At 36.9% G+C, this 27,939-nt stretch overlaps 1 protein-coding gene and 1 non-coding gene across 2 annotated transcripts in view; one reads left to right on the top strand and one right to left on the bottom strand.

The window, feature by feature from the left end:
* Positions 1 to 15: 15 nt before the first annotated feature.
* CREBRF (CREB3 regulatory factor) overlaps positions 16 to 27,939 on the bottom strand; it is a 59,675-nt gene continuing 31,751 nt past the window's right edge. Inside the window, exons 5-9 of the mRNA XM_047091055.1 lie at positions 26,777 to 26,971; positions 24,788 to 24,977; positions 23,521 to 23,594; positions 17,548 to 17,670; positions 16 to 5,701 (exon numbers count right to left, since the gene is read on the bottom strand). Of these exons, the coding sequence (XP_046947011.1) occupies positions 5,586 to 5,701; positions 17,548 to 17,670; positions 23,521 to 23,594; positions 24,788 to 24,977; positions 26,777 to 26,971 (698 nt within the window). The 3' untranslated portion in view covers positions 16 to 5,585. The remainder of the gene's footprint in view (positions 5,702 to 17,547; positions 17,671 to 23,520; positions 23,595 to 24,787; positions 24,978 to 26,776; positions 26,972 to 27,939) is intronic.
* LOC124522954 (U6 spliceosomal RNA) lies at positions 12,102 to 12,208 on the top strand. The gene has a single exon (XR_006964874.1). It is a non-coding gene; the product is annotated as a U6 spliceosomal RNA (small nuclear RNA).

The raw sequence follows: 27,939 nt of genomic DNA on the forward strand, positions 1-27,939 counted from the left end.
AGGCAAACAATTCAAAACCTTTTCATCTTTTTTTTATTTTAAATTACAAAGGATGTTGCATACACTGATGAATCTGTATCTGACTAGAAGTGCTGGGGGGTTGGAAGGTGACAGAAAACAAAGGCAACATTTGAATTGCCTCTTCTTCTGAAAAGAAAAACTGCACAACTATTAACCAACATTTAATAGAATAATTTTTAAACAGCTCATGCGTCAACAAGATAAAATTCTTTCTAGACAAAAGACAAGACTGAATCCAATAAGTTTCATAGCTCCAGTTGGGGGAATGGGGAAACAAAACTACAGAATATTTATGATAGCATTACAAACAGGATCCTACGCCACTACGCAAAAGAGGTTGCCACATTGTATGAACGAATGCTCTGAATTCTTGCCCTTCCGCTCTTCTCTTGTGACTTCTCATGTGCGGTCAGCCCTAGTATCAACTGTTAATCACAAATGCTAAGTTGGAGGACAAATCCTAGGGAAAGAAGGTTAAAAAAAAAAAAAAAGCAGGCAGCGGAATACAGTGTCATAAAGATGCGGTGGAGAAGGCAGATACAGTACACACATACACATTTCTGTTATTTGGTTCCGAAAAAAACAAAGGGCGAAGGGCAAGACACAGTAGTCCGTCCCGCTCCCATACACCCAGAATTTAATTACCTACACACCATTGTGTTTACATGGTTATGAAAGAGGCAAACCTAGTTCACCTGAACTTGGCACACTGAGATACCGGACCCTCGTGTTCTTCGCTAGTCACCAAGTCTTCGATTCCAAGATAACAGTTTGGAAGCAGTTTTAAGGTTCTAGTCCCTCACCACTACACCCAAACCTCTCTTTTCTAAAGAAAAATGGCAATTTGGCATCATTCAGTTCCTAGGTGTAATTTCTACAATTTCAGTCAGTTTACTAAGCATGAGGATTATGCTTCAACACATAATCCCACTCGCCTATGGAAGTGTAAAACTGTCAGTAGTACATTTTCATCATCTTTTCCCAACATGCTTATTCCTTAAAACGAAACAACTGTTCCTACAGCGGACATTCATTGTTCCATCCCAATGTGTTTGAAATATTAAAAAAACATGGAGTCATCTTCTCATAATGCCCTTATTAAGATTACAAAGATTACAAAAGAATCCACAAGTATTACGGCACTGTGTGAGACTTATTTGTCATGATCCAAGGGAAGAACAAGACTGCAATTCTGTGCAAAGTTGTGGAAATGGCCTCAGTTCCATGGGAAATGGTATTCCACAATCGACTTCACTAGAAGGATAATTGAAACCTTTTACTTTAACACTGAAAGCATAATTCAATGCATTCTCAAAATTCAAGTTTCAAGATTTGGAGAGATGCTAACATTCTCTTACATAATTAACTAGAAAATACTTGAACAGAATTTTAGGAAGACTATATAAAGAAAGGGAACATAAGCTTTTGTTAATTCCTGCTGAAGGCAACTTGAATTTGTTTCTTAGAAAGTTAACTAAATCTTAGCAGCTAAAATATTTTTAAATGTATGGAATAAAGAAAAGCACATCCATTCTTGACATTTTGGTGAATAAACTAACAGCTTTATTAATGAAGGCAAACATCAGATAATTGTATGAATAGTATATATAAAAAAAGAAATCCAAACTAACAGCATTGTATTTCAAAAGTACTGTACTTCTGTTTCTTTTAAAGAGACTTGTCATCTGTTTTATAAAACAAACAAAACGGGTATTCTTCTCCTAAAAAATTCTGGAAAGATGAAATAGTCAATTTCAAGCTGATGAACTGAACACACCTTTCTTTAAATGCAGACTATTGCTACGGAGCAAATAAAGTCAAGCATCAGAAAGAAGATGTAGGACAAATTCATGAAAGTCAGAAAAAAGGGATGTAGTGAAATTACTGCTAAGTCTTTCCCTCTCATATTTAAAGACCATTCAAAACTGGTCTTCCATACAAATATAAAATAACTGTGAAGAGAGGGAATTTGAAACCATACCCATCTGAAATCCTTCACGATGTTTTTATAATTGCTCTGATTCTCTTACCAAAAAGGTCAAAGTGAAAGATTTAGGAAGTGGAAGGGAATGAAGATGTTCAGTTTCAATGTACAAGTAAGGCACAATATAAAGCCACATCATAATCTGTCATGAAGGATATAGGAAAGGACAAGAATCATACATGGTACAGTAGGACAAGCAATCATATTGACTGAAAAAGTGTGGCACCCAATTCAAAACTCAGACAAGATCTTAACAAGAACAACTGGACAGCATGCTTTCATATGGAGACAAACTCTATAAAGAATCCAGTGTATCTGAAACGAGGAAGAACGTTTTTTGTATTTTTTTTCTTAAATCATAGTAGTACTCGAGTCAAAGTTTATAATTGCTTTTGGAACAATGGGTTTACTTGAGGTGAATTCACAATGCCTTCACTTAAAGTAAGATTCTGGACTTCATTATGAGCTATCTGTATACCATGTATGAACACAGAAAACCTTTAGAGAGCTCTTCTCTAATGATCTTCGCCCAAAAATACATGCCACAATTTTCAAAAACAGAACATGTACAATTGTTGGGGTTTTTACGTTACCCTTATAAGATCTGTTGTGTGATACACTAAACGTATATATTTGAATGACAATAGAGGAAGCAGATTATTACTGGCATTAAAGTACAACCATTTCTAGACGGTTTTAAATGCCACAGAGTCCCCTGGTTAAAATGTAAAGCTGCACAGCTTGCCTATGTCATCTTTATGATAAAGTTAAAACAGCAAGAGGATTTAACTTTCACTCTACATTTTACTGCCAGGTTTTTTTTTTATTTAGATCAAGTATCGCTGCAGCATTCTGACCAGCCCAGATTTAGCAGCAAATGGCAGGAATCATATAAAATGCAATTTTTTTTTAACAAAGTGCTTTTCTAAGATATACATACATATATAAATAGGTACAAAATAAAGTGTCAACATTAAAAAGCTCAACTATTTAAAAGCTTTTAAACTATTTAACTTAAGTAGTACATATAAAACACTGAAATGCAAGGATATGGAATCTACTAAACAGATTCAAAGTCTTTTTTTTTTTTTTCTGAAATGCAAGACCAAAAAATCAAATTCTGGTTTGCAGACAGGAAAAAAGTATCAAAAACCAGAATTCCTAACAGAGCAGCTAGAAAGGGGCAATTTTATAAACCTCATCAGCTGAATCTCTATCATGAAGTGATTTTCACCTGATTGCAAAACTGCCGTATTTTGGAACATGTTTCAATCTACTAAACACACTCTGTCAAAACTTCAGATACTTCCAAGTTATAAGCCTGTGCTCTGCCTTCTCCCACCTGAAGAGGAAAAACTTTAAACAATGAACTTACGTTCTATTAAACCATTAGATCTGAGCTTATCGCCTGTTGAGCATGAATGCACTGACCAGGTACATTTCCACCAAGCACACAGGAAAATCTTGTGTATCACAGTTCAGCTAAGGTGTTAATCCTTTTCTGAGTTTCCTTTTCATGATGTCAAAGAAGCATATAAGGACATAGTTCAGTTGTTACTGTGTGTTTTAGAATCAAGCCTTTATAAGCTATAGCTTCATATGCTACAGCTTACAAATAGCGGTGAGGGTTGGGGGAATAAAGTAGAAGAAAAGGAAACACACTGTAAAAACAAAATATAATTAAGGAATAAATTCTCCAGGGAGTAACGGAGAAATGGTTGGAGAAATAGATACTTTCCCAGCAGCTAGGTCTGAAATTTTTGGTATTTTTTCTGGGCTAGATAGGATTTTTTTTTTGTTTTTTTAAGTATAGTTTTTAAGCCACCAGTTTTCAGAGTTCAAAACACAAGATTTGAGAATCAACAGTAAGAGAGACAGAATGGAAAGATCTGTGGGGAAGGTTTATAATGCTGCCTTGACACAAGAAATTTCTCATCAAGAGGTAAAGCTTTAACATAGTTAAAACACTGACTAATGAAGCTGTTTTATGTGAGCAAAAAAGAGCACCTAAAAACTAAATGTGTTAATTATTTCTCAGTTCTAGAAACATAGAAGAAGTCACATGTAAGTTTGAAGAAGCTAGTTTGAAAATACCTGTACAAAAATATAAAAATCTATAAATTGTTTTTGTTTTAAGCTTGTGTTGATCTTTGAAAATATTACATGCACAATAATACATTGATTGGAAAAGTGGCAACTAAAGAATTAGATATTTTTAGCTTTTTTTTCTTTCTTTACATATATATATATATAATACAATAAAAATAATCTGTATTTTGGTTGTTTGGTGGAAGTATACTACAATAAGCTAAATAAACTTTAATTTTCAAGGTCAAAAACTATTTTACCAATAGCTTACTAAAATGAAATATATTAAAATTTCCTACAATAAGTGCAGAAATAAAAAGACTTACGGACATCTAAATGGCCACCAACTTATCTACTATGGAAGCGAATGAGAGGAACGGCAAAATAATATCTGTATGTGTGGATGCTCCTTCTGTAGATAATTGGACCCAAACAGAAATAAGATTCACAGTTCAGTAAGATCCCTAACCCTGACCTTTTCATTTTTCTGGGTTTTTTTTCCTTTGTTTTTCATACATTCATACAGTATCATGTAAGCTGTGCAAAACTTTACTTAGACTGGCAGTTTGCCATATCAGTTGCATTTGTCTTTGGTACAAAAAATAAAACAATCGCAATAATGTGCAAGTATTTGTCTTCTTCCGGTCAAGTACCGAAATAGGAGTTTTCTAGAGCCATCTTTTTTTTGTTTGTTTTTTTGTTTTGTTTTTTATACAATACACAGACTCTGTGGCATATATCTACATTTCAACATAGTCCTATATACATTCAAAAAATTTGAAAAAGAGTTGGAACAAAAAAACATTTAAACCCCATAATTTCTCCATCTATATATCTTGTTTCTCCTCAGTAGGGTTTTCATCATACAAAATATTACCAGTTTTATAGTTTCCCCAAAATACAAGGCACAAAGAATATGCTTTTTTTTCTTACTTGCACAGACATTATATATATATCTATATATATATTTATATATACCATATTGAGCTCGGAAAATGAACTTCTAATATGGCACATGGGCATGAGTGCTGGGTTGTGCCATGTACAAGTGAGATTAATGGTTGTGGAAAAATCAGAACAGAAGGAATAATTCTAAAAACAATCTAAACGGACTGTTTAAAAAAATGCTTCCTCAATTTTTTTGTGTGGTTCAGAGCATAAACCTGCCACAGTATTTGGCATTTACTAATATCTTCACTCCTCCGAAACTTGTTTGACTTTAACAGATTTTCGCAATCTGTACCTAAACGTTTACTTAAATGTACACGTTCCAATTCTGATGCCAGTAGCAGTTTTAACCATGGTTTATGCTCTGAAAATGCAATAATCAAGTATTTTGGATCATGCTTCACTTATGCTACTTAGTTCTTAAAACAATGTAACCTAATCAATGTTTACATAATGCTAAACTGACATGCAAAACAGAATGAAAATTTACAATGAATAATGTGACAAACACAGATATTTCTGACCAGTGGTCCAATGAGGCTGATTACACTTTTGATGTTGGTATCCTTAGTCCTACAAGGCCTCCAGTGGGATTGCCTTCTGCCGTCTTCTCTAACACTTGGTTAACAAATTCTGAGGTTTGCCCAGCCACTGGGAGACCTAGGAAAAAGAAATAAGGCACACTCAGGCACAGAATTGGCGATGGCGTAGATGGAACGTGAGACGTAGGCAGGTCTGAGGGTCAGGGGTGGCCCCCAGCTTGATACCAGTCCTAGATGAGTACTCAGCTGCTTGCTACTATAGAAATTCAATCTCCTCATCAGATTAGAGCCTACAGTTTTAAAATGTGTATTTATTTTGAGAGAGATGGGGGTAGGGGAGGGCAGAGAGAAGGGGGGGACGAAGGGCAGGGTGGGGGGGGAGAGAGAGAGAATCCCAAGTAGGCTCCATGCTCAGCACAGACCCCAACACGGGGCTTGATCCCAAGACCATGAGATCATGACCTGAGCTGAAACCAAGAGTCAGATGCTTAACTGACTGAGCTACCCAGGTGCTCCAGAGCCTATAATTTTTAGATTAGAAAGGTCAAACCAATAATGAAGAATGGTTAATCACCATTTTTAAGTGGGGGAGATGACAGGTAATAGGTTCCAAAAAATAGTCCAAGCCCAAACCCCACACCCACCAACAAGCATTGTTCCCCAGCCCAGCATGTTTGCTCTGTTTTTTCAGCCAGTCTCTTCCAACTTCTCCAGCCTCTGTGCATCCCATGGATGGGTTTCACCCATGTAACTGAAAACTCTGATCTGAGGGATGTTTTCAGTAATTTTTAGAACTACTGGATTAAGTTTATGTTCCCTTTTTTTATTAAAAAAATTTTTTTTAACCTTTATTTTTGAGACAGAGAGAGACAGTGCATGAACGGGGGAGGGTCAGAGAGAGGGAGACACAGAATCTGAAACAGGTTCCAGGCTCTGAGCTGTCAGCACAGAGCCCGACGCGAGGTTCGAACTCATGGACCGCGAAATCATGACCCGAGCCAAATTCGGCCGCTTAACCGACTGAGCCACCCAGGTGCCCCCCCCCCCCGACTTTTCTTCATTTTAAAGAAAGTGAATGAATAAACAAAAGTTGGAAGAGAAGAGGGGAAAAAAGGTAGAAGACAGTGTATGTTGAGTTTTTCATCTCCCTCATCTCCTACAGCTGAAGTCAAAAGATACTTCAAAATCAGTAAGTCAAATAACAGGGGTGCCTGAGTGGCTCAGGCGGGTCATGATGTCGTGGTCTGTGAGTTCGAGCCCCACATCGGGCTCTGTGCTGATAGCTCAGAGCCTGGAACCTGCTTTGGATTCTTTGTCTCCCTTTCTCTCTGCCCCTCCCCTGCTCATTCTCTGTCTCTGTCTCTCTGTCAAAAATAAATAAACATTAAAAAAACCTCAAGGGGCGCCTGGGTGGCTCAGTCGGTTGAGCAGCCGACTTCAGCTCAGGTCACGATCTCACAGTCCATGAGTTCGAGCCCCGCATCGGGCTCTGTGCTGACAGCTCAGAGCCTGGAGCCTGCTTCAGATTCTGTGTCTCCCTCTCTCTCTGACCCTCCCTCGTTCATGCCCTGTCTGTCTCTGTCTCAAAAATAAATAAAACATTAAAAAAAAAAACTCAAAAAAAAAAATAAGTCAAATAACAGAGGTATAAGCACGTTTTAAAAGTAATGAGAAAATAAATGATTAAAACAAGATGGAAATAGAAAAATATCTAGTCACTGCTCCCAGGAAGAAGTCAAAAGATACTGTAAAAAAACCAGACAATTGACACTACCTCAATCATGTGACTAAATCTAACATGACCAATAATGGGACAAACTGATATATGTGCCTCTTGACTGATGGAATGAGAAGGATAATCACCTATGAAGATTCTTGCCAAGAAAATTTAACTGCATGTAATCATGAGGAAACAGACAACTCCAGATGTTGGGACATTTTACAAGAACAGCTACCTAGATTTTTCATAGGAAAAAATAAACACAACACTGGGAGACTGATCTAGATTAAAGGAGAAAAATGATATAAATAAATGTAATGCATGGTAGTTAATGGATCAAAACCAAAAAGGCTCTAAGGGACATTATTGAGACAAATGGGGAAGTTTAAATATGGACTCCACATAGATATTGTATCAATGTTGAAGTACTTGGATGTGAAAATGGTATTGTGCCTTATTCTCAGAATGTCCTTGTTCTCAAGAAATACATGCTGAAGTAGTTAGGGATGAAGGGTATGTTTAGAAGTTACCTTCAGATACTTAGGAATGAAAATAAGTAGATATCCAAATAAAGCAAGTGCAGCAAAATATTAACAACTGGTGAATCTAGCTGAATGATAAGCAGATGTTCAGTGTACTATTTCTACTTTTCTTAAATGAAAAGTTAAGGGAAAAAATATATACGTTATAACTAAAAAAGTCAACTCACAAGGTAACAATGCAGAGCTTACAAATTATCAAAGAACACATACTGAAACTATAATAATGGATCATATAGTGAATGATATAAAAAGGCAACAGCCATATGAACAAAGGCTAACAGATTTTTTGATGACAAAACTAAAATCAAACATGTATCAATAAATAAAAAATGAGTTCAACTCACCTATTAAAGAAAAACTCCCAGTCTGACAAATAAAGGACTATATGGTATATATAAAAATCTAAAAGTGAATTTTATAATATGCTTATCAAAATTAAATTTGAATTTAAATGTTTTTAAAAGAGATGTGTCTAGTATGAAGTGATTCAGAAACACTGAAAATAAAAGAGTAGGCAAAGGTATACTAAGCAAATATAAATAGTAAGAAAGCTGTATTTATGATTATAATATCAGACAAGACTGAATTCAGAGAAAAAGCTATTAATAAGACAAAAGAAGTATGCTTCATGATGTAAAGATTACAATTCATAATAAAGATCTACTGGTAAGGATTCCCATTCAAGCACTCCAGCATTCAAAAGCAAAACCTCGGAAAATAGAGGAGAAAAAATGAAATACGTTAGTGGTGGGTGCTCATTCTCAGTTTTACATAGAGTAAATGGACACCCCTACAAAAATGAAAAGGAAAAAGAGACCTAATTAAGATGACCTAACCAACATATAATGGAGTCTTTTTTTTACTAAGTTTATTTTTTGAGAGAGAGAGCATGAGCAGGGCAGGGGTAGGGGAGTCAAAGCTGGCTCAGTGCTGAACAGCAGAGGTGGGGCTCAAATTCACAAGCTGTGAGGTCATGACATGAGCCAAAGTCAGACGTTTAACCAAGCCACCAGGTGCTCCAATATAATGGGAGTCTTAACATAATAAATGTATCTGCTTTTCAAGTGCCCACAGAACATTTAAATAGGTTGTAATAAATGTAACAAATATAAATAAATGTAATCATGTTAGATAGCTTAAAAAAATCTTAAATCACACACACAAAAAGAATAGTTAATAACAAAACTAGAAAATAATAATATCTACCTTCTGGAAAATTTTAAATCTCTCTCAAGCAATTCTTGGGTCACAGAGTAAATCAAGCATAAAATTTCAAAGTATTCAGAAAACAATGAAATATGACATCAGAATTTGGGATATAGCTAACGCAGCACTCAGAAGAAATTTCAAAGGTTTTTAACTATATAATGAACAAGAAAGAATAAAAAGAAGTGAATTAAGCAACTAACATCTAATCAGAAGAACTGACAAATTCAAGAGCTGGTTGTTTGGGTGGGGCGAGGGGAGGGAAGCAGAACCACCTGTAATTAACCAATTCAAGAAGTGAAGGTGAACACAGTAGACATAAACAAATGAAAATGAAGCACTAGCCACGGATACAGAGGAGTATGAAGATAATTTTAATAAATTTGAGGGCATGGAGGAAGTGGGTAATTTTCTAGGAATATATAAATTATCAAAACTGACTCCAGAAGAGCTTGTAATCTAACATACAAATTATCAGAGAGAACACAGAAAGTTTTCAAAGAGTTAATCACAAAAAAACACACAGGATGAGACAGTTTGAAAGAGTATTCTACCAAATCTTTAAGAAAAAGAAACTCCAACTTATTTAAACTGCTCCAGAGAGGAATTCTGAAAAGACTGTTACAAAGCTGTATAGATTTTTAATCTCAGTTCCCCATATAAAGAGATTAAGCAGAAAAACCATAAACCCATGGAAAACATTAACAAGTGATCTCCACAAACCTCAAAATCCGAAAGGGTTCAAACAAACTATCAAAAGTGACAAGACCTCCATGGTATTAACATTACCAACATTTGTGTAGGATGAGTCAAAAGGGAGTAATTGGACCTGAGAACAAAAGCATAAAATAGGCAACAGGTTATGCATTGGAAGCCACAGGAAACCAACATGAGAACACAGCTGAAGCCGTGAGGGATTTTTGTCCAAATGAATAGTGAGTACAAGGTGAGTGCAAGGAGCCCGCAGTAAGGTGTTGAGGGGCTGGAGCAGTCTAGCCTCTGTGAACTAAAAACTGACCAACCAGGACTCCCTTGCATGAGAAGAGCCAGGATTGGTAAGAATCAAAATTGAGTAAGACAGGAACAATAGATATGAAAGAAAGAGACGGTGCAGATAAAATGGGAGAGGAGCAGAGAACAAGAAATTTCAGAAAGCAAGCTGCCCTGTGCACCTGCCCTGCCACAAGTTCTTCTTGCCCTCACTTGACTGTGGGCTAGTGACATACAAATGTACCAAAAAAATTGCCTCCCACCCTTTGCTTTTGCATATCACCTCAGCATCCAATAAAGGCACTTGTCCCCAGGTTCCTTTGTTTTTCTCCCACTCCATGTCTCTCTCTCTTCTCTGTCTCTTCCCTACCTGCTTTGTTGAGTCTTCTCCCTTAGTGCTTCCTTCATGTGGCCCCCTTGTGGCATGTGGTGACTTTGTTTCTCTAGGATAAGCTTTCTTCCTGCTCCTCTCCTGTGTCCCCTTCTTGTGGCTAGACTATACACCATCTCATAAATGAATACAAAACATAGTTTTATATTAACAAAAACAGAGAACTCTGTAAAGCCTGAAGTCAGGAAAGCTATTGTGAACCAAACTTTCAAAGTTCAGAAAAACCAAATTCACATACAAATGAATAGAAAAATATCAAGGTCAAAAATCCCATACAAAGTTATTATAAGAAAAAAGAGAAGAATATTCTTACAAACAATGAATATCCTAGCAGATATGACCACAAAACGACCATATATATCCTTTATTATTATCCCAAAGGGTCAGAACCTACTATTATTTCAGAACGAACGCAAGGATATTCAAAATGAACTAAAACACATTAGAGAAAATGTTACATGAAGGGACAACATAAATCAGAAATAGAAAAACTCAGAAATAAGGTGACAGAACTCAGAAAAAAACTGGAAGAAAAATTAATTTCTGAAATTAAGAAAAAACCAAAAAATACAAGAGCAGCAAATAAACACAACAATAATGCTTTCAAGAGACATGGAGGTGCAAACAAGAAACAATTTTAAATTTTTTTTTTTTTTTTTTCAACGTTTATTTATTTTTGGGACAGAGAGAGACAGAGCATGAACGGGAGAGGGGCAGAGAGAGAGGGAGACACAGAATCGGAAACAGGCTCCAGGCTCCGGGCCATCAGCCCAGAGCCTGACGCGGGGCTCGAACTCACGGACCGCGAGATCGTGACCTGGCTGAAGTCGGACGCCCAACCGACTGCGCCACCCAGGCGCCCCAAGAAACAATTTTAAAATAAAAAAAGAAATTAAGAAGCAAAAAACTGATAAAAAACTAAATATACATAGGAAATACCGAAGCTAGGCAAAGAAGGTCCAACCCACAAATAATAATTCCCTGAACAACAAAAACAAAACAAAGCAAGGAAACAGGTCAAATAGTAATATTTGAAAGAGCACAGTACACACATGACAATATCAACCTAAAATGACCAACTCCAAGACAAAGTCTAGTGAAATTACTGGGATTTAAAGGAAAAGAAAAGGGTGCCTGGATGGCTCAGGTTAGCATCTGACTTTGGCTCAGGTCATGATCTCGTGGGTTCGAGAGTTTGAACCCCGTGTGGAGCTCACTGCTGTCAGTGTGGAGCCCACTTTGGATCCTCTGTCCCCTCCTCCACTAGTGGTCTCCCTCTCTCAAAAATAAAATAAACATTAAAAAAAGAAAAAAAAAGAAAAAATCCTGTTGACAACTTGGCAAAAATAGCAAATGACCTATAAGGAGAAAAAAAAAAAACTAGGCAATTATTAGCTTTTTAACAGAAACATATTATGCCCCCCCCCCAAAAAAAACGGAGAAGCATATTTAAATACTCAAGGAAAGGGGCACCTGGTGGCTCAGTTGGTTAAACATCCGACTTAGCCTCAGGTCATGATCTCAGGGTTTGTGAGTTTGAGCCCCACGTGGGGCTCTGTGCTGACAGCTCAGAGCCTGGAGCCTGCTTCAGATTCTGTGTCTCCCTCTCTCTCTCTGCCCCTCCCCTGCTCGTGCTCTCTCTCTCTCTCTCTCTTAAAAATAATACACAGTGCTCGCTTCGGCAGCACATATACTAAAATTGGAACGATACAGAGAAGATTAGCATGGCCCCTGCGCAAGGATGACACGCAAATTCGTGAAGCGTTCCATATTTTTAGAGCTCACCAAACTCCACACCCAAAAAACAAATAACCCAGTGAAGAAATGGGCAGAAGACATGAATAGACACTTCTCTAAAGAAGACATCCGGATGGCCAACAGGCACATGAAAAGATGTTCAGCGTCGCTCCTTATCAGGGAAATACAAATCAAAACCACACTCAGGTATCACCTCACGCCAGTCAGAGTGGCCAAAATGAACAAATCAGGAGACTATAGATGCTGGAGAGGATGTGGAAAAACGGGAACCCTCTTGCACTGTTGGTGGGAATGCAAATTGGTGCAGCCACTCTGGAAAGCAGTGTGGAGGTTCCTCAGAAAATTAAAAATAGACCTACCCTATGACCCAGCAATAGCACTGCTAGGTATTTATCCAAGGGATACAGGAGTACTGATGCATAGGGGCACTTGTACCCCAATGTTCATAGCAGCACTCTCAACAATAGCCAAATTATGGAAAGAGCCTAAATGTCCATCAACTGATGAATGGATAAAGAAATTGTGGTTTATATACACAATGGAATACTACGTGGCAATGAGAAAAAATGAAATATGGCCTTTTGTAGCAACGTGGATGGAACTGGAGAGTGTTATGCTAAGTGAAATAAGCCATACAAAGAAAGACAGATACCATATGGTTTCACTCTTATGTGGATCCTGAGAAACTTAACAGGAACCCATGGGGGAGGGGAAGGAACAAAAAAAAAAGAGGTTAGAGTGGGAGAGAGCCAAAGCATAAGAGACTGTTAAAAACTGAGAACAAACTGAGGGTTGATGGGGGGTGGGAGGGAGGGGAGGGTGGGTGATGGGTATTGAAGAGGGCACCTTTTGGGATGAGCACTGGGTGTTGTATGGAAACCAATTTGACAATAAATTTCATATAAGAAAAAAAATAATACACAAACATTAAAGAAAATTTTTTTTTTAATTTTTTTTTTTTAAATTTTTTTTTTTCAACGTTTTTTATTTATTTTTGGGACAGAGAGAGACAGAGCATGAACGGGGGAGGGGCAGAGAGAGAGGGAGACACAGAATTGGAAACAGGCTCCAGGCTCTGAGCCATCAGCCCAGAGCCTGACGCGGGGCTCGAACTCACGGACCGCGAGATCGTGACCTGGCTGAAGTCGGACGCTTTACCGACTGCGCCACCCAGGCGCCCCTTAAATTTTTTTTTTTTTTCAACGTTTATTTATTTTTGGGACAGAGAGAGACAGAGCATGAACGGGGGAGGGGCAGAGAGAGAGGGAGACACAGAATCGGAAACAGGCTCCAGGCTCTGAGCCATCAGCCCAGAGCCCGACGCGGGGCTCGAACTCACGGACCGCGAGATCGTGACCTGGCTGAAGTTGGACGCTTAACCGACTGCGCCACCCAGGCGCCCCAAGAAAATTTTTTTAAAGGAAAGAAAATGTGAGTCAAGGAATTTGAAATTGACCTTTATATACACGTTTATCAATATATAAGGCCTTTAAATTAAAAACTAAAAAGGTAAAAAGAATCTTTACTTGTAATATTAAGTTCCTCCCTCTACCTAATAAAAGAACTGAAAATTATTTTAAAGAACATTAAAGACAGAAAGGCACTGAAAGAATACATAAAATATTAAAACAGCATCAATCCATTTGAAGAAAAAGTCAAGTAAATTCACCAGGACTTCCTATTTGCATACTGAATTAATCTACATGAGGTAAAAAGTAACTGGTTGTTTAGGAAAATATTGATAGTTAGAATCCACTCTTCACCTAAGTGTTTTCTACATAAATATAGTTTTGTTCAAAATAAACTTCTGATCTTTCATACTGTTTTATTTTTTTATTTTTTTAAATGAATGGTAGTTTTTCAATCTCATCTTGTATTTTGGGTAATTGAGGTGATCTTGGGTTTTTTGTGTTTAAAAAAAAATTTTTTTTAATGTTTATTAGTTTTGAGAGAGAGAAAGAGAGACCAAGCAGGGGAGGGGTGGAGAGAGAGGGAGACACAGAATCGGAAGCAGGCCCCAGGCTCTGAGCTGTCACCACAGAGCCCAATGCAGGGCTCGAACTCAAACCACGAGATCATGACCTGAACTGAAGTCAGCCGTTTAACCAACTGAGCCACCCAAGAACCCCTTTACTGTTTATTTTCTGTATAAATATACAGTTCTTAGTTTTGTTTCATTTTGCATTACTCTATTTTGATACATATGTACAACTCTATTTTTGAAAAGGTAATTCTGTAAATATAATAATTACATATTCATTTTATTATTCTGTGAACTTACCTAGTAACTATAAGTCATTTCCCAAAACTTAGCAAAAAAGAATTATTAATTACTGATAAGCAGTAATCACTGAAATGTTATACTGTTTGGAATACCTAAATAGAAAAATTAGATCTATCTTGTTAGCCAATTATATCACAAATAATTATCAGGTTAATATGTTGTGAACATGCAACTTAAGCATTTGACTAATTTTAATTGACTTTGTCATGAAAAAAATCTTCAATTTTCTAAAATATGAATGATGGATTTTAGGAATAAGGTGGAAATAAAACTTTTAAGAAAAAAGAAAAAAACCTAAATGGTTAAGATGTAATATGGTAACATCAACAGCTAACACTTATGGAATATTGAGAATTTATGTGCTCAGCAGGGTGCTAAGTGTTTTATATGCACTCTTCTCAATTAATCCACACAATTGTCCATATTTTATAGATGAACAAAATTAGGTTGAGGGAAGTGAAGTCACTTTCGTAGGGTCCTCATGTAGTATGTAGTAGGGCCAGGAGTTCAATCTAGAACTGATTTCAAATACTCCGATTTTAACCACTACAATAAACAAACTTCTGTTTTTTGGAAACATGACTTTAATTTTCAGACCACTGGTTTTGCCAGAGCCACAGAGACACCACTAGTGTTTGTTTGGTTTTTTTTTTTGGTTTGTTTGTTTTTTGGTAAAAAGATAGGAAACAAGGCATGCAGATCTTAAAATAAAGAAAATGTTTCCAGAAAAATACTCAAAAGTGCCAAATGTTATAATGAGTGTCAAGAAAAAAATTCTCAAGTAGGCCTACTGGATGAAGCGATTAGGGGGCCAATGATAAACTATTCAGGTCAGACTACAGAGATGAGAGTCAGATGATAGGGCTCAATGATGGTATGTGGAGGCAGTGTGAGCACTGGAACTTAAAGAACTTCTACTCCTGGTTCGGCCACTTATTGATTGTGGGACTCATAAGATACTTTAATACCTTGCTGTGTTTTCTAATTCCTATTTGTAAAACTAGAGTAATAATACCTCCTTCACAGAACTGTGAAAGTAAATGACTAAACAACCTTAGCAGACAGGTCCTAGGTCATAGTAAGTACCCAGTAAATGTTAGCTGTTTATCCCTTCCGAACACCCGAGGAAGCCCTCTTTCCTGGCCCTTGATCTCACTTACAAACCTTCTCCTTTGGCCTTCAAGCATAAATGTTGCCAAACTTTATGAAACTATTTTGCTAATATCTATATGCATTGCTAATTTTACCAATGATTTCCAAACTACCTTTCAAATATACTAGAATATTTTACCTTCAGTATGAACACAATGCTGACAAAGAGAAACTAATAATTTCAAAGACCATCAGAAACATGCATTGTGGACACATGCATTGAAGCATTCAATCTGCATTTATTTTTAATCAAAGAAAATGCAATCATTTTGGTAGCTGTGAGAAGTATTTCTGTATAAATAGAAATAAACTGTTCAATGAACCATGAGAATCTATCCCAAAAACCAAGAGCACACTTTACACACTGTATGTTAGCCAATTTGACAATAAATTATATTAAATAAATAAATATCGGATTCTGGGCTGATGGCTCAGAGCCTGGAGCCTGTTTCAGATTCTGTGTCTCCCTCTCTCTCTGCCCCTCCCCCGTTCATGCTCTGTCTCTCTCTGTCTCAAAAATAAATAAACGTTAAAAAAATTTTTTTTAAATAAATAAATAAGTAAATAAATAAATAAATAGAAATAAACTGTTGCTCACTTCACTCCATGGAAACATCTTGATTTCTTCACAGTGATTGCCACAATTTGTTATTTTTTTCTGTTTATTCTTGGTCTTCCATTTTTAGACTAGTGACCAAGTCTGTTATTCAACCCTATATCCCCCCACACTGGGCCATATAGCAGGCACTGAAAAAACTTTGAATGAATTTATAGTAACTAAAAGTAAGAAAAATTGTCTTAACAGAAATGTAAAAAAAATTCTGAGATATTTACAGTTTTAAGAAAATAGAATGATTTATAGTGTTTATTACTCTAGAATTCAGGTAAGGAACTAAATAATTATTAAAAAGTAAGCTCTAGGGGCACCTGGGTGGCTCAATCGGTTCAACGGTTGGCTCTTGGTTTCATCTCAGGTCACGGTCTCACAGTTTGTGAGTTTGAGCCCCAAGCTGGGGTCCCCACTGACAGTGAAGAGCCTGCTTGGGATTCTCTCTCTTCCTCTCTCTCTCTCTGCCCCCTCCCCTGCTTGCTCTCTCTCTCTCCCTCTCTCTCAAAATAAATAAATAAACTTAAAAAAAAAGTAAGCTCTAATTCTTTTGAGTGACCTGATTCAATACACAATCAGCATCCTGGGGAAAAATGAACTGGAAGAAAATTCTCAGATAGCTGAAGTATGTCACTCTACATAATGACTACATAAGAACCAGTTTTTAAAAGACCGTCCTAGAATAAATATTGTTAAAGAACATATGAAACAGCTGAACCAATTTTATGATGCTTCAAGGTTCTCACAGATTGCACTATGCTGCAATGTCCTGGGATGCTACTCCCAAGGTAATCTGCTCCTATGGCCCCTAAGCTCCAGCACCTCTAGAGTTCTCATGTCTGTATTATCTCCCTCTTTCCTCCATCAGGTATTCCTCTACTTGATTTCTGGAGGCCTGCCTCTCTGTTCCTCCCCATGTTATATAATCTGTCCAGGGAAAACCACACAACTAAGTTTATTAGAATCCCGTGAAATGTACTACTGAGTAAATGTACAGATAAGAACCTCCACCAAAGTACAAATTACAGGCTTGACAGCTCAGGGATCTTTCCTTTCCTCACAAAAGGTAAAGTTGCTAGAAGTTCATCTTTCCTAAGTGTTAAAATAGTTCAGTAATGAAGTATAAATAACAAATTGTGGTAACCAGCAATACATGTTTATGAATGCAAAATCTCAAAAGACAAAACAACTCGTAAAGAAAAGTAACTACAATAAAAGCATTTGGGTTTTTCCTTAAAAGAACTTAGTATCTCCTTAAATCATATATCTTACACTACATGTTACTGTTATTAATTTTTCCAATATTCTTCTTACCAAGAGTATCCTTAATGAGCATTTCAAGCTTCTGCCCCATGTTGGGTCCTCTCTCCTCTCTTGGATTCTGTACTCGATTTACAATCTCTTGCTTGATGGAGTTGATTACAAACAATAAATTATCTGTAAGACAGAACAAGACACTTGGAACATGTCACTGACATGGAAGAATTTGCTTTTTATTATGTAGTAACAGTTATTTGGTTAAAAAATGGAAAATGTGTAAGAAAATATTAAGTAGTAATGGTTATAAGCTTTCTTATCCAAAGGGACTAACTTCAAATGATGTGCCATTTTCGATAACACACTGTAGGCATGTATCAATGTATACTATCCTATAAGCAATTTCCTTACTTGTCTTCATGGCTTTAAGACCTATAATAGTGCCTGTATATCAAATCATAGATGTTAATACATGTTTATTAAATAAATCAAATGAAGTCCTTCAAGTCCTCCAAAGACAAAACTTTAAAAACAAATATCCCCACCTTAAGAAGCTTTAAAAGAAAAAAGAAGGAAGGAAAGAAAGAAAGAAAGAAAGAAAGAAAGAAAGAAGAGTTAACCAAAAGTAAATAGAAGGAGAGAAATCATAAAGGGCAGAAATCAATAAAACAACACAAACATACAAGAGAGAAAAGTAACAAAGCCCAAAATGGTTCCTTAAAAAGATCAACAAAATTGATATCCACTCCCACCCCCAACCAACCCCAGCTAAATAGATCAATCACCTATATGATTGATTGGAATGAAAAAGGGGTTCCACCTTTTGGATTGACATGGAATGAAAAAGGGATTGTCACTTAAGAATCTAGAGCCATTGAAAGAATAATACTATGCCAACAAACTCAACAATTTGGTAAAAAATGGTCACATTTCTTGAAAATGCAACTTAACAAAACTGACACAAGAAGAAATGAAAAATATGAACACCCTATTTGTAGTAAAAGTATTAATTTATCCAAAATTTATTCCCAAAAGAAAACCCAGAGGGTTTTAATGGAAAACTACATCAAATATACAATGAAGAAACAAAATTGTTCTTCTCAAACTTTTCAGAAAAGTGGAAGAAAGATCATGGCCTAATTCATTCTATAAAGCCAAAATAGTCCAAATACCAAAACCTGACAAAGATATTACAAAAAAAAATCACAGACCAATGTCTCTCTTGAATATAGACATCAAATTCTTAACAAAATATTAGCAACAGAATCCAACTTAAAGTTTTGGAATAGAATCTTATAGAATATTTGCAATAGACTCTAATATACAAAGGAAACTAAATTATAACCAAGTAGAGTTTATTCTAAGAATGCAAGGTTAGTTTAATAATCAAAAATCAATTAATGTAATTCACCATATTAAGAGGTAAATACGTGATATGTTACCAGAATAAAGGAGAACAACATGACTGTTCCAATAGATGCAAAAAAGAGCATATAACAATTATTCAACACCATTCAAGATAAATGAAACTAGGAAAAGAAGACAACTTAGTTAAAGTGATACAGGGTATCATCTTACAAAAAAGCCTACCACCAACATCATACTTTAAGGTGAAAGGTTCCCTTCCCTGAGATTGCAAACAAGACAATCACCATGTCTATCCAATGTCTTAGATATTGCAATAAGGCAAGAAAATGAAAGGCATAAATATCAGAAAAGAAAAAAAGAAAAAATATCTGAAAAAAAAGAAAAAACAGCCTGGGTGGCTCAATCGGTTCAGCATCCAGCTCTTGGTTTTGGCTTAGGTCATGATCTGACAGTTTGTGAGTTCAAGCCCTACATCAGGCTCACTACTCTCAGCATGGAGCAGACTTCAGATCCTCTGTCCCCCTCTCTCTCTGCCCCTACCCTGCTTTCACTCTCTCTCTCAAAAATAAACATTAAAAACACACACACACACACAGGAAAGAAAAAATAAAGCCATCCCTATTTGCAGATGATGACTGCTCAAACAGAAAATCCCAGGGCATCTACATACCTACACTGGAACTAATAAATTTAGCAAGATGACAAGATACAAGAATAATATATAAAAATCCATTTTATATATTAGCAGCAAAGAGTTTTAAAATTTTACTTTTAAAATTTCTTTTTAAAGAGTTTTAAAATTTTACTTTTAAAATTACTTTTAAAATTTCACGGGCACCTGGGTGGCTCAGTCAGTTAAGTGGCTGACTTCAGCTCAGGCCATGATCTCACGGAGAGCCTCGTGTTGGGCTCTGTGCTGACAGCTTGGAGCCTGGGGTCTGCTTTGGATTCTGTGTCTCCATCTGCCTCTGACCCTCCCCCAATCACGCTCTGTCTCTCTCTCTCTCTCAAAAATAAACATTAAAAAAAAAATAGGGGTGCCCAGGGGCACCTGGGTGGCTCAGTTGGTTAAGCATCTGACTTTGGCTCAGGTCATAATCTCATGGTTTGTGGGTTCAAGCCCGCGTCGGGCTCTGTGCTGACAGCTCAGAGCCTGGAGCCTGCTTCAGATTCTGTGTGTGTCTCTGTCCCTCCCCTGCTCATGCTCTGTCACTCTATCTCTCTCTCAAAAAAGAAATAAACATTAAAAAATTTTTTAAAAATTAGGGGTGCCTGGGTGGCTCAGTTGATTGTCTGACTTTGGCTCAGGTCATGATCTTGTGGTTTGTGAGTTCAAGCCCCACAAAGGGTTCTGTGCTGACAGCTCAGATCCTGGAGCTTGCTTCAGATTTTGTTTCCCTCTCTCTCTGCCCCTCCCCTGCTTGCACTCTCTCTCTCAAAAATAAAACATTAAAACAAAAAATTTAAGAAAACAGATTTCAAAAAAGATTCCATTTACAGAGCACCAAAAAATATTAAATAGCCAGTAACAGAACAAAAGATGTTACGCATTCCACACTGAAAGCCATACAACAAGGCACAAAGAAATTAAGGAAGACCTAATAAATGGAAAGAGATACCAAGTTCATGGATTAGAAGACTCCATTTTGTTAAGATGGTAGTTCTCTCCAAATTGATCTACAGATTGAAAGCAATCCCAATCAAAATTTCAGTAAGCTTTTTTGTAAAAAGAGATTCCAAAATGTATATGGTCACGTAAATGACACAGAATAGCCAACGTAATTTTGAAAAAACAAAATTGTAGGATTAACAAGGACTTAAACTTACCCGACTTTAAGATTTACTATAAAATTACAGAAATCAAAATAGTTTGTATTCACATAAAGGTAGACAAATGATCAATGGAACAGAATACAGAGTCCAGAAGTAGACTCATACATATAGGGTCAACTGATCTGGCAGAGATGAAAAAATAATTGAATGGGAAAAGGAAAATCTTTTTAATGAATGGTGCTTGATCAACTGAATATTCATATGGATAAAAATGAACATCAATTCTCACTCCACACCATAAATAAAAATTAACCTAAAATGGACCATAAACCTAAATGTAGAACCTAAAACTATAGGAATGCTAGGAGAAAACATACAAGAAAATATTTGCATTTTGAAGTTGGCTAAATTTCTCAGAACACAAAAAATATAAAATATAAAAAGAAAAATGGGCAAATTGGGAGTCCATCAAAATTAAAATTTTTTGCTCTTTGTTAGCTCTTGGGGCTATCTCAGTTTTCCATGACTTGGTTCATTTTCCACTTGGGGATGTCTTAGGGATGTCCCTCTCAGTGTGGTCTTTTATATTTGGGTGCTTGATCTTTAGCAGAAATGATGAATTCATTAACTCCTGTGTTTAGATATTGTTAATCTTTTTCCCTCTAACTGCCAAGTAAATTCCATTTTAACATCTTAAGTGTATAAGTTGTTGAATCCTAAAATAAAGGGGCTAGGGAAGATGAAGGAAGGGTTCTGTGCTGTGCTTAATTCTATGTAGTACAAAACATACAATGCAGAATAACTGAGACCTTCAGAATACAGATAAATAAAAACAGATAAGGATAATGCAATATATTTTTCATAAAGTTTAATTTAAGGTTGGCAACCTATAGTTCCAAATCCCAAATTCTTTTTCAAATGTCACAGATTTTTGAATCACAAATTCCAGGAACCACTCAGCTAATCAGTGGGTGGTGAGTAATGAGTGTTCCACAAAACAGTTAACTGACTGACCGACAAATATCTCAAGGAATCAAGGGCACCACTCTCTTGAGGGATGAACCAGAAACTCTAGGAAGAATTTTCAAACTACATGTGGCAGACTACATGAGAGCATCTCATGGGGTTCTGAAATGACTTCTAATCCAATAGTTACGGCTGGCTGTTCTTTCCCAGAAACTGGAGAAGAGAAGGAAGGCAGAAGGGGAAGAGAAATAAATGAATGAGAAGATCCTCTTCCTCCATGCTGACTAACTGAGAAGAAAATGATAACCTTTTAAAGACAGGCCTATTCCTACATGAAAACAGAGGCTTTATTAGTTTTGGAAATAAGAAAAATTTAAGGCAGCTATCAAAAATCAATGAGATAGAACACATCCAGAAACACTCCAACTGGCCCTTAGCAATTCCCCAGGTGTTCCCTAATCCAGAATATACTTACATTACAGACCCAAAGCATGTGTGTGGAGATGTAAATTAGCATATACACAAATGCACAAATCTACAGGCACACAGATACACAAACTTATAAATACATAAATTGAACAACACACAGATAGATGCCTACAAGTGTCCAAGGAAACACAGAGCCAGAAGGCTCCCAAATGGCCCATCATATCTCCCTGCAGTGTAAGTCATCTGGGTTCCAAAATGAAATATGAATGCCTATGGTATTGTAACAATTATGTGTATATGTACTCACAGAGCTCAAGGTCAGAATGCTTCAACAGCAAGAAAGAATAATAGGAAAATGAGTAGATTTCTTTTCTAACAAACCAACTATTGTTTTACCTAACTCATTTATCTGATGAGAGTTCCTGAGTGGCCATTAATAAATAAAACCATCAGCTCATTTCACAAGTTGTAAACTTCACAGTAGGAAATCCTCTTTCTGCCCTCACAAGTGGAAGCAAGATAATCAAGATAAAGGATTAAGAAAACTGCACAAAGTTTAGTGAGCACCTATGTGCCAGACATTGTGCTGACTTCAGAAAATCTCTGGAAACAAATAACAACTGGTCATTTTGCCACTGATCCACTTTCAGATACAACGTAGCCCAAGAGCTGTCCAGTGAAGAACATAATTTTAGAGGCAAAAGAACATACAAACTCTTATGATACCAGGCTTAAGGAATAGTAATAGAGCAAGGAAGAAAGGAAGAATGGTTCTTATTACAGAAGATCAAGACCAGAGCTTTACAAACCTCTAGAGTGCTGAAAAAGGGTTCCAGGTGTTTTAAATAATAATCCTCTCAGTCCATAAGGGGCTTCCCCTCCCTTGAGCAGCCTACTCTGTTATATTCCAGGATGTCTTAGAGATGATAACTTTTTACATGTGCCATGTTGTAAAAGACTGGGGGGCACTGATCTAAGCCAACAGTTCCCAAATATGTGCTAAGATAGTTGCCTAGAGTAATCTGGAGTAGTGTGAAAAATATGGACTCCTGGGTTCTACTTGCACAGACTCCAATTCATTGGATCTGGGGAGAAGCCTAGGGATCTATATTTTAACATGTACCCAGATGATTTTTAAGGAGCCATCAAATTTGTAAAACACAGATCTCAATTATCCACTCAAATAGACATTACTCAATAAAACTGGCTAACCCAGCAATACAATTGTAAAATGGAAGTAGGAGATTATTGTGGTCACAAGTATACAAGCTCTCTAGGGTAGAGAGGAAATTTGGCATGGGGAGCCACAGATACACTCACTAAAAGGAGAACATGAATGAATAAGAGTATGTAGCTTACTGAATGGATGAACAAAAAGGAGGCTGGCCTAAAACTTGGCAGAATACAGGGAAAGCAAATAACAAAACCGAAGAAAAAGAGAGTGGTTGGCAAAATAACAGGAGGTTAATTAAATTCTTAAAAGTTTAGGTTTACCATATTCTGTGTTGAGGCCCCATAATTTCACTTTATTAGCTTCATACTGGGCTTTTTTCTTTAACCGACAAGCCCTGTGAAAGGAAGGAGCAATTAGTTCACTTATTTTTTAAGTGAACATTCAGAATATACTTCTTTTTGCTGCTGTCAAACTATTTTCTAATAGCAACCGAGAATCACTGCCTATTGATGTTTATATCAAGGAACTCAGTTTCCGAAAAACACACAATACAGTCATTAATCCAAACTGATTTTTAAAAAATTTTACCACACATCCAAAAATAAAGCTATGATCAGTACACTAAAATAAACAAACAAAAACTGACAATACCAAAAGAATGTAAAGTGAGTGGAACCATCATATGTTGCTAATTGGGATGTAAACACTACTTACTGCTACTTTGAAAAACAGTAAGTTTTTTAAAATTTACTTTATTACTTCAGAAATAGATAGTTTGGCAATGTCTTATGAAGTTGAACATGTAGAGAGAAATGCAAACTTATGTTCACACAAACACCTGTAAGTGAATGTTTATGGTGGTTTTATTCATTACTGGCAAGAAGCAGAAACAACCCAAACGCCCCTTCAGTTAGGGAATGGATAAACTACGGTGTATCCCTACAGAGGAATACTACTCAGCAACATGGATGAATCTCGAATTCCTCATGCTAAATCAAAGAAGCCAGATTCAAAAGGCTACATATAATTCCATCTATGTGACATTCTAGAAAAGGCAAATCTGTGGGGACAGAAAACGGATTAGTGGTTGTGAGGAATTAGGGGTGGGAGAAGGAGTTCGCTTTACAACGAGGCATGAGGAAATTTTTTAAGGTGATGGAAAATATTCATTATCTTGATTGTGGTGGTGTTTATGTGATTGGGTATGTCTGTCAAACCCATAAAAAGTGTACATTAAAAGGGATATATTTTACCTCAAGTAAATTATATCCCAGTAAAAAATTTGACTTACCACAAAACAAAAATTAAAATTATGACAAAACTTTTCCTTGCTGTAATGTAATGCACTTGAGAGTCCTTTCACCTCTCCCCTTTAAAAGCATAATACCATCTCTTGGTACTATGAAGCATAAATGAAGTCTGAATACCATCTTTTATTTTCAAAGGAAAAATTATAATACTCTCATTGTAGTATTTATAAAAACATATATCTGAGTAAGAGGTTGATGGCCACCCATAAAAACTCACTTAGAATCTAACCTCACCTCCTAGACTTTATTCACACAGGTGAACATGATTATCATTTACCTGGAAGCCAGCTTATTTTTTTCCTTCCTTGACCTTGGCCGGGCTGTTAAGGGAAGCTCACTGACTGGAGTCAGATCACTAATCACCTTATTCAGTTTCCGTAGTTCATTGCCTATCTGGAGTAGTTTTTTAGGGTTTGGAGTCAGGTCTTCTACATCAGTTCTCCGTGACTTTTTGACTGCATATTTTCCTATAGATGGTATAAAGAGATTTAAGTTAGATCACTGTATTTAACAAAAGACACATTCTGCAGCCATATTTTAAATCCACATTTCTCCCTCCACCTTTTTTCTTTTTTAGAAGTCTTGGCATGTTTCAGAAGTCTCAGCATGTTAACAGCCTATGCTAAAGGGGCTAGCCTCCTCTCCTTCCACCTTGTAACTGCAAGAAATGGGGGAAACATGGCACAGAGCCAGTCTTCGCCAAGTCCTTATGCACCTTAGAGTTTCTAGCCCTGGTATGTCAGAATCTTAATTATATGCATGGTGGTAATAAGCATCTCAAACCTCAGGACTTGAGGGCAAGTTCACCAAGCCCAAAAATCAGGGCTAGGGTAGAATATACACCCAGAAAAGACTCTGGAGACTTTACTCAAACCAAGATATTTTGATGCTATGACTGAAAAATTCTCAGTCATGTATACCTTGTTGCTGGACTCAAAAGGCCAGCAAATAAAGACCGCTTTTTTTGAAAGCTCTTCCTTGGTTAGTTTGATAAATAACATTACAGAAGACTCAGGGGTCTTGCCCTATCACTGCAGGCAAGAGTGATGGGGGGTGAACTACAATACACCAAATAACTTTTCCTAGTACTCAGCACATGCTACCTAGAGCTATTTAGTGGACCTGTCTTTTCATTTCTGGTAGAAAACCGATCTGAAGGCCATATTCACTGACAAACAGTAGAATACAGACTGAGTGCCAGTGGAAAGGGAAAATGAGGCACAGATACACTTTTGATATAATTCCTGTTGTAAAAATTGCTTAGCAACATAAATCTGTAGCATGAGAGATTACTAAAACTGTTTATTGAGAGCCAAACTTACTAGTGCCTCCCCATTTTCAGTACAGGTTTTAGATCATACAGAATAAAAGAAGAAATTCTACTTAACTACATCTTCCTTTGTTCACCATTGGAAATTTGGCTTGCCTATGATTATAAGTTTCTCCTGACTCCTACTATTCAACTCTCCTCTCTCCAGTGCTTTTCTCTACAATTATTCCCTTTCCTTTCTTTTCCCACCTTTCTTCCCACCTCCATTTTTTTTTTAAAGTAGGCTCCACACCCAATGTGGGACTTAAACCCATGACTCTAACATCAAGAGTTGCATGCTCTACCAATTGAGCCAGTGAGGCGCCCCTTCCTATTACCATTTTGATTCCAATCTCCCTGTTTACATTTCAGCCTGGAGATTGGGCAAGAACAGAAGATAGAGATGCTGGAGCCCAGCCCCTTTCTCCCCAACCCTTCTGGTTTATAGCAACTGTGGCAGGTCAGGAATCGGCAGTCTCCTGGTCATTTCCCGAGTAGGATAAATAGAACAGGAGATGACTAGAAGTTGTTTCTGCACAGGCCTTCCTCCGTTTAGGTGACAGCTCTCACAACTGGTAAAGGCTACTTGTGAGTGTCTCTGCAGTAATAGTAAATATAGCAGCTCTCCTGTTCCCCTCTCCACTTTGCTAGGAATGGCTGAATACGCAGGTACACTTAGTAAGCATTATGGTTTATGGTCTCTATGTAAAGTGACACGAGGCGCACGTGGGTGGCTCAGAACCATCCAGCTCTTGATTTCAGCTCAGGTTATGATCTCCTGGTTGTGAGATCAAGCCCCGCATTGGGCTCCACACTGAGCATGGAGCCTGCTTATAAGTCTTTCTATCCCTCTCTCTCTGCCCCTCCTCTGAGCGCTCTTTCTCTCAAAATACATAAGTAAAGACATTAAAAAAAAAATAAAGTGACACAAAATGTTTGGCTGTAATTCCGTCTTACCATGATGTAAGCCATTTTTCTGATACATATTACTTGGCAAGGTATCTCGGTTCCACTCAGATGGCCTGAGCATCCTTTCTTGCTGTGATGGTGTGAGCTGTTCACTATACTCCCAGAAGTACCTTCTTTTACCTCTCTTCCGAGAGGATATTGAAGTCATCTCCTTCAAGTCTTCCACAGAATCATTTTCATAGCCTTAAAAAAAAAAAATCCCCCCCACCCCCAATTTTTTAAGTTCCATAACTTTCAATATAGCAATAGGGGCAAATAAAAAGATCTATTTGTCACTTGATTCATTTCATCTGAAAACATCACTGGTGTGTCAAAGATAATAGGCCATATAAAATAAGTTAATATGGAAATCTATAAACTCATAAAATATTGAGATTAATAAACACAGATAACTATACTGTTCACTCGCCTTCTATTTCTCTTTGGTTCTTATAAGTTAGTACGTGACATCTTTTGTATCTTCACATAGGCTCTGAGAGAATGATGAAATATAGCTACAGGAATGTCAAATGTACCATTAGATAACGGTACTAACACATGACACTGTGATTTTTAATGTCTTTCTCCTAAAATTTATGCATCCAAAACATTCCCAGACAGACAGGTGTGTGCATTTCTATGATGGTCTCTTACTAGACACAATTTTGTAAGGCAGGAGTGGTTTTCTTCCTACCTCTGACCCTAACCGTTTTGTAAAAGTACAAAAATGAGAATTCTTGCATAGACTCTCAAATAAAAACATATATGCACAGTCTAATATTTTACTGGAAGAAATCTGCATTTACTTCACTTTTTAAGAAGTTATTTTCCTTACTAATGGGAAGTTTCAGAACATACTTAACACTGAGCTGCTGGAACTGTTGGTCAGACCTCACGCAGAATGACCTACAAATCTAAAATACCTTCAGAGAATGTCCATCTCAGTGTATTCCACATCACTACTTCTAGATATGCAGGGGAGTGGAGATGGGCCCCACAAAAGATATATACAACCCTAACATGGCCAGGAAAACTCGGGCACTTCTGGCCAAGCAAAATGACCACTCTCCCTCCTAAAATCATCACTCCTCTGGAACTGACACTAGAAAGTGATGACATTTGCACATTTTGGAAAAAAGTTAGAATTTGAGAATTTTACCAGGTTTCCTTCA

This window comes from Lynx rufus, unplaced genomic scaffold, assembly GCF_022079265.1.
Source record: "Lynx rufus isolate CCGP_SWC_20201006 ecotype Redwood Valley unplaced genomic scaffold, mLynRuf1.p SCAF_1, whole genome shotgun sequence".
Lineage (NCBI taxonomy): Eukaryota > Metazoa > Chordata > Mammalia > Carnivora > Felidae > Lynx > Lynx rufus.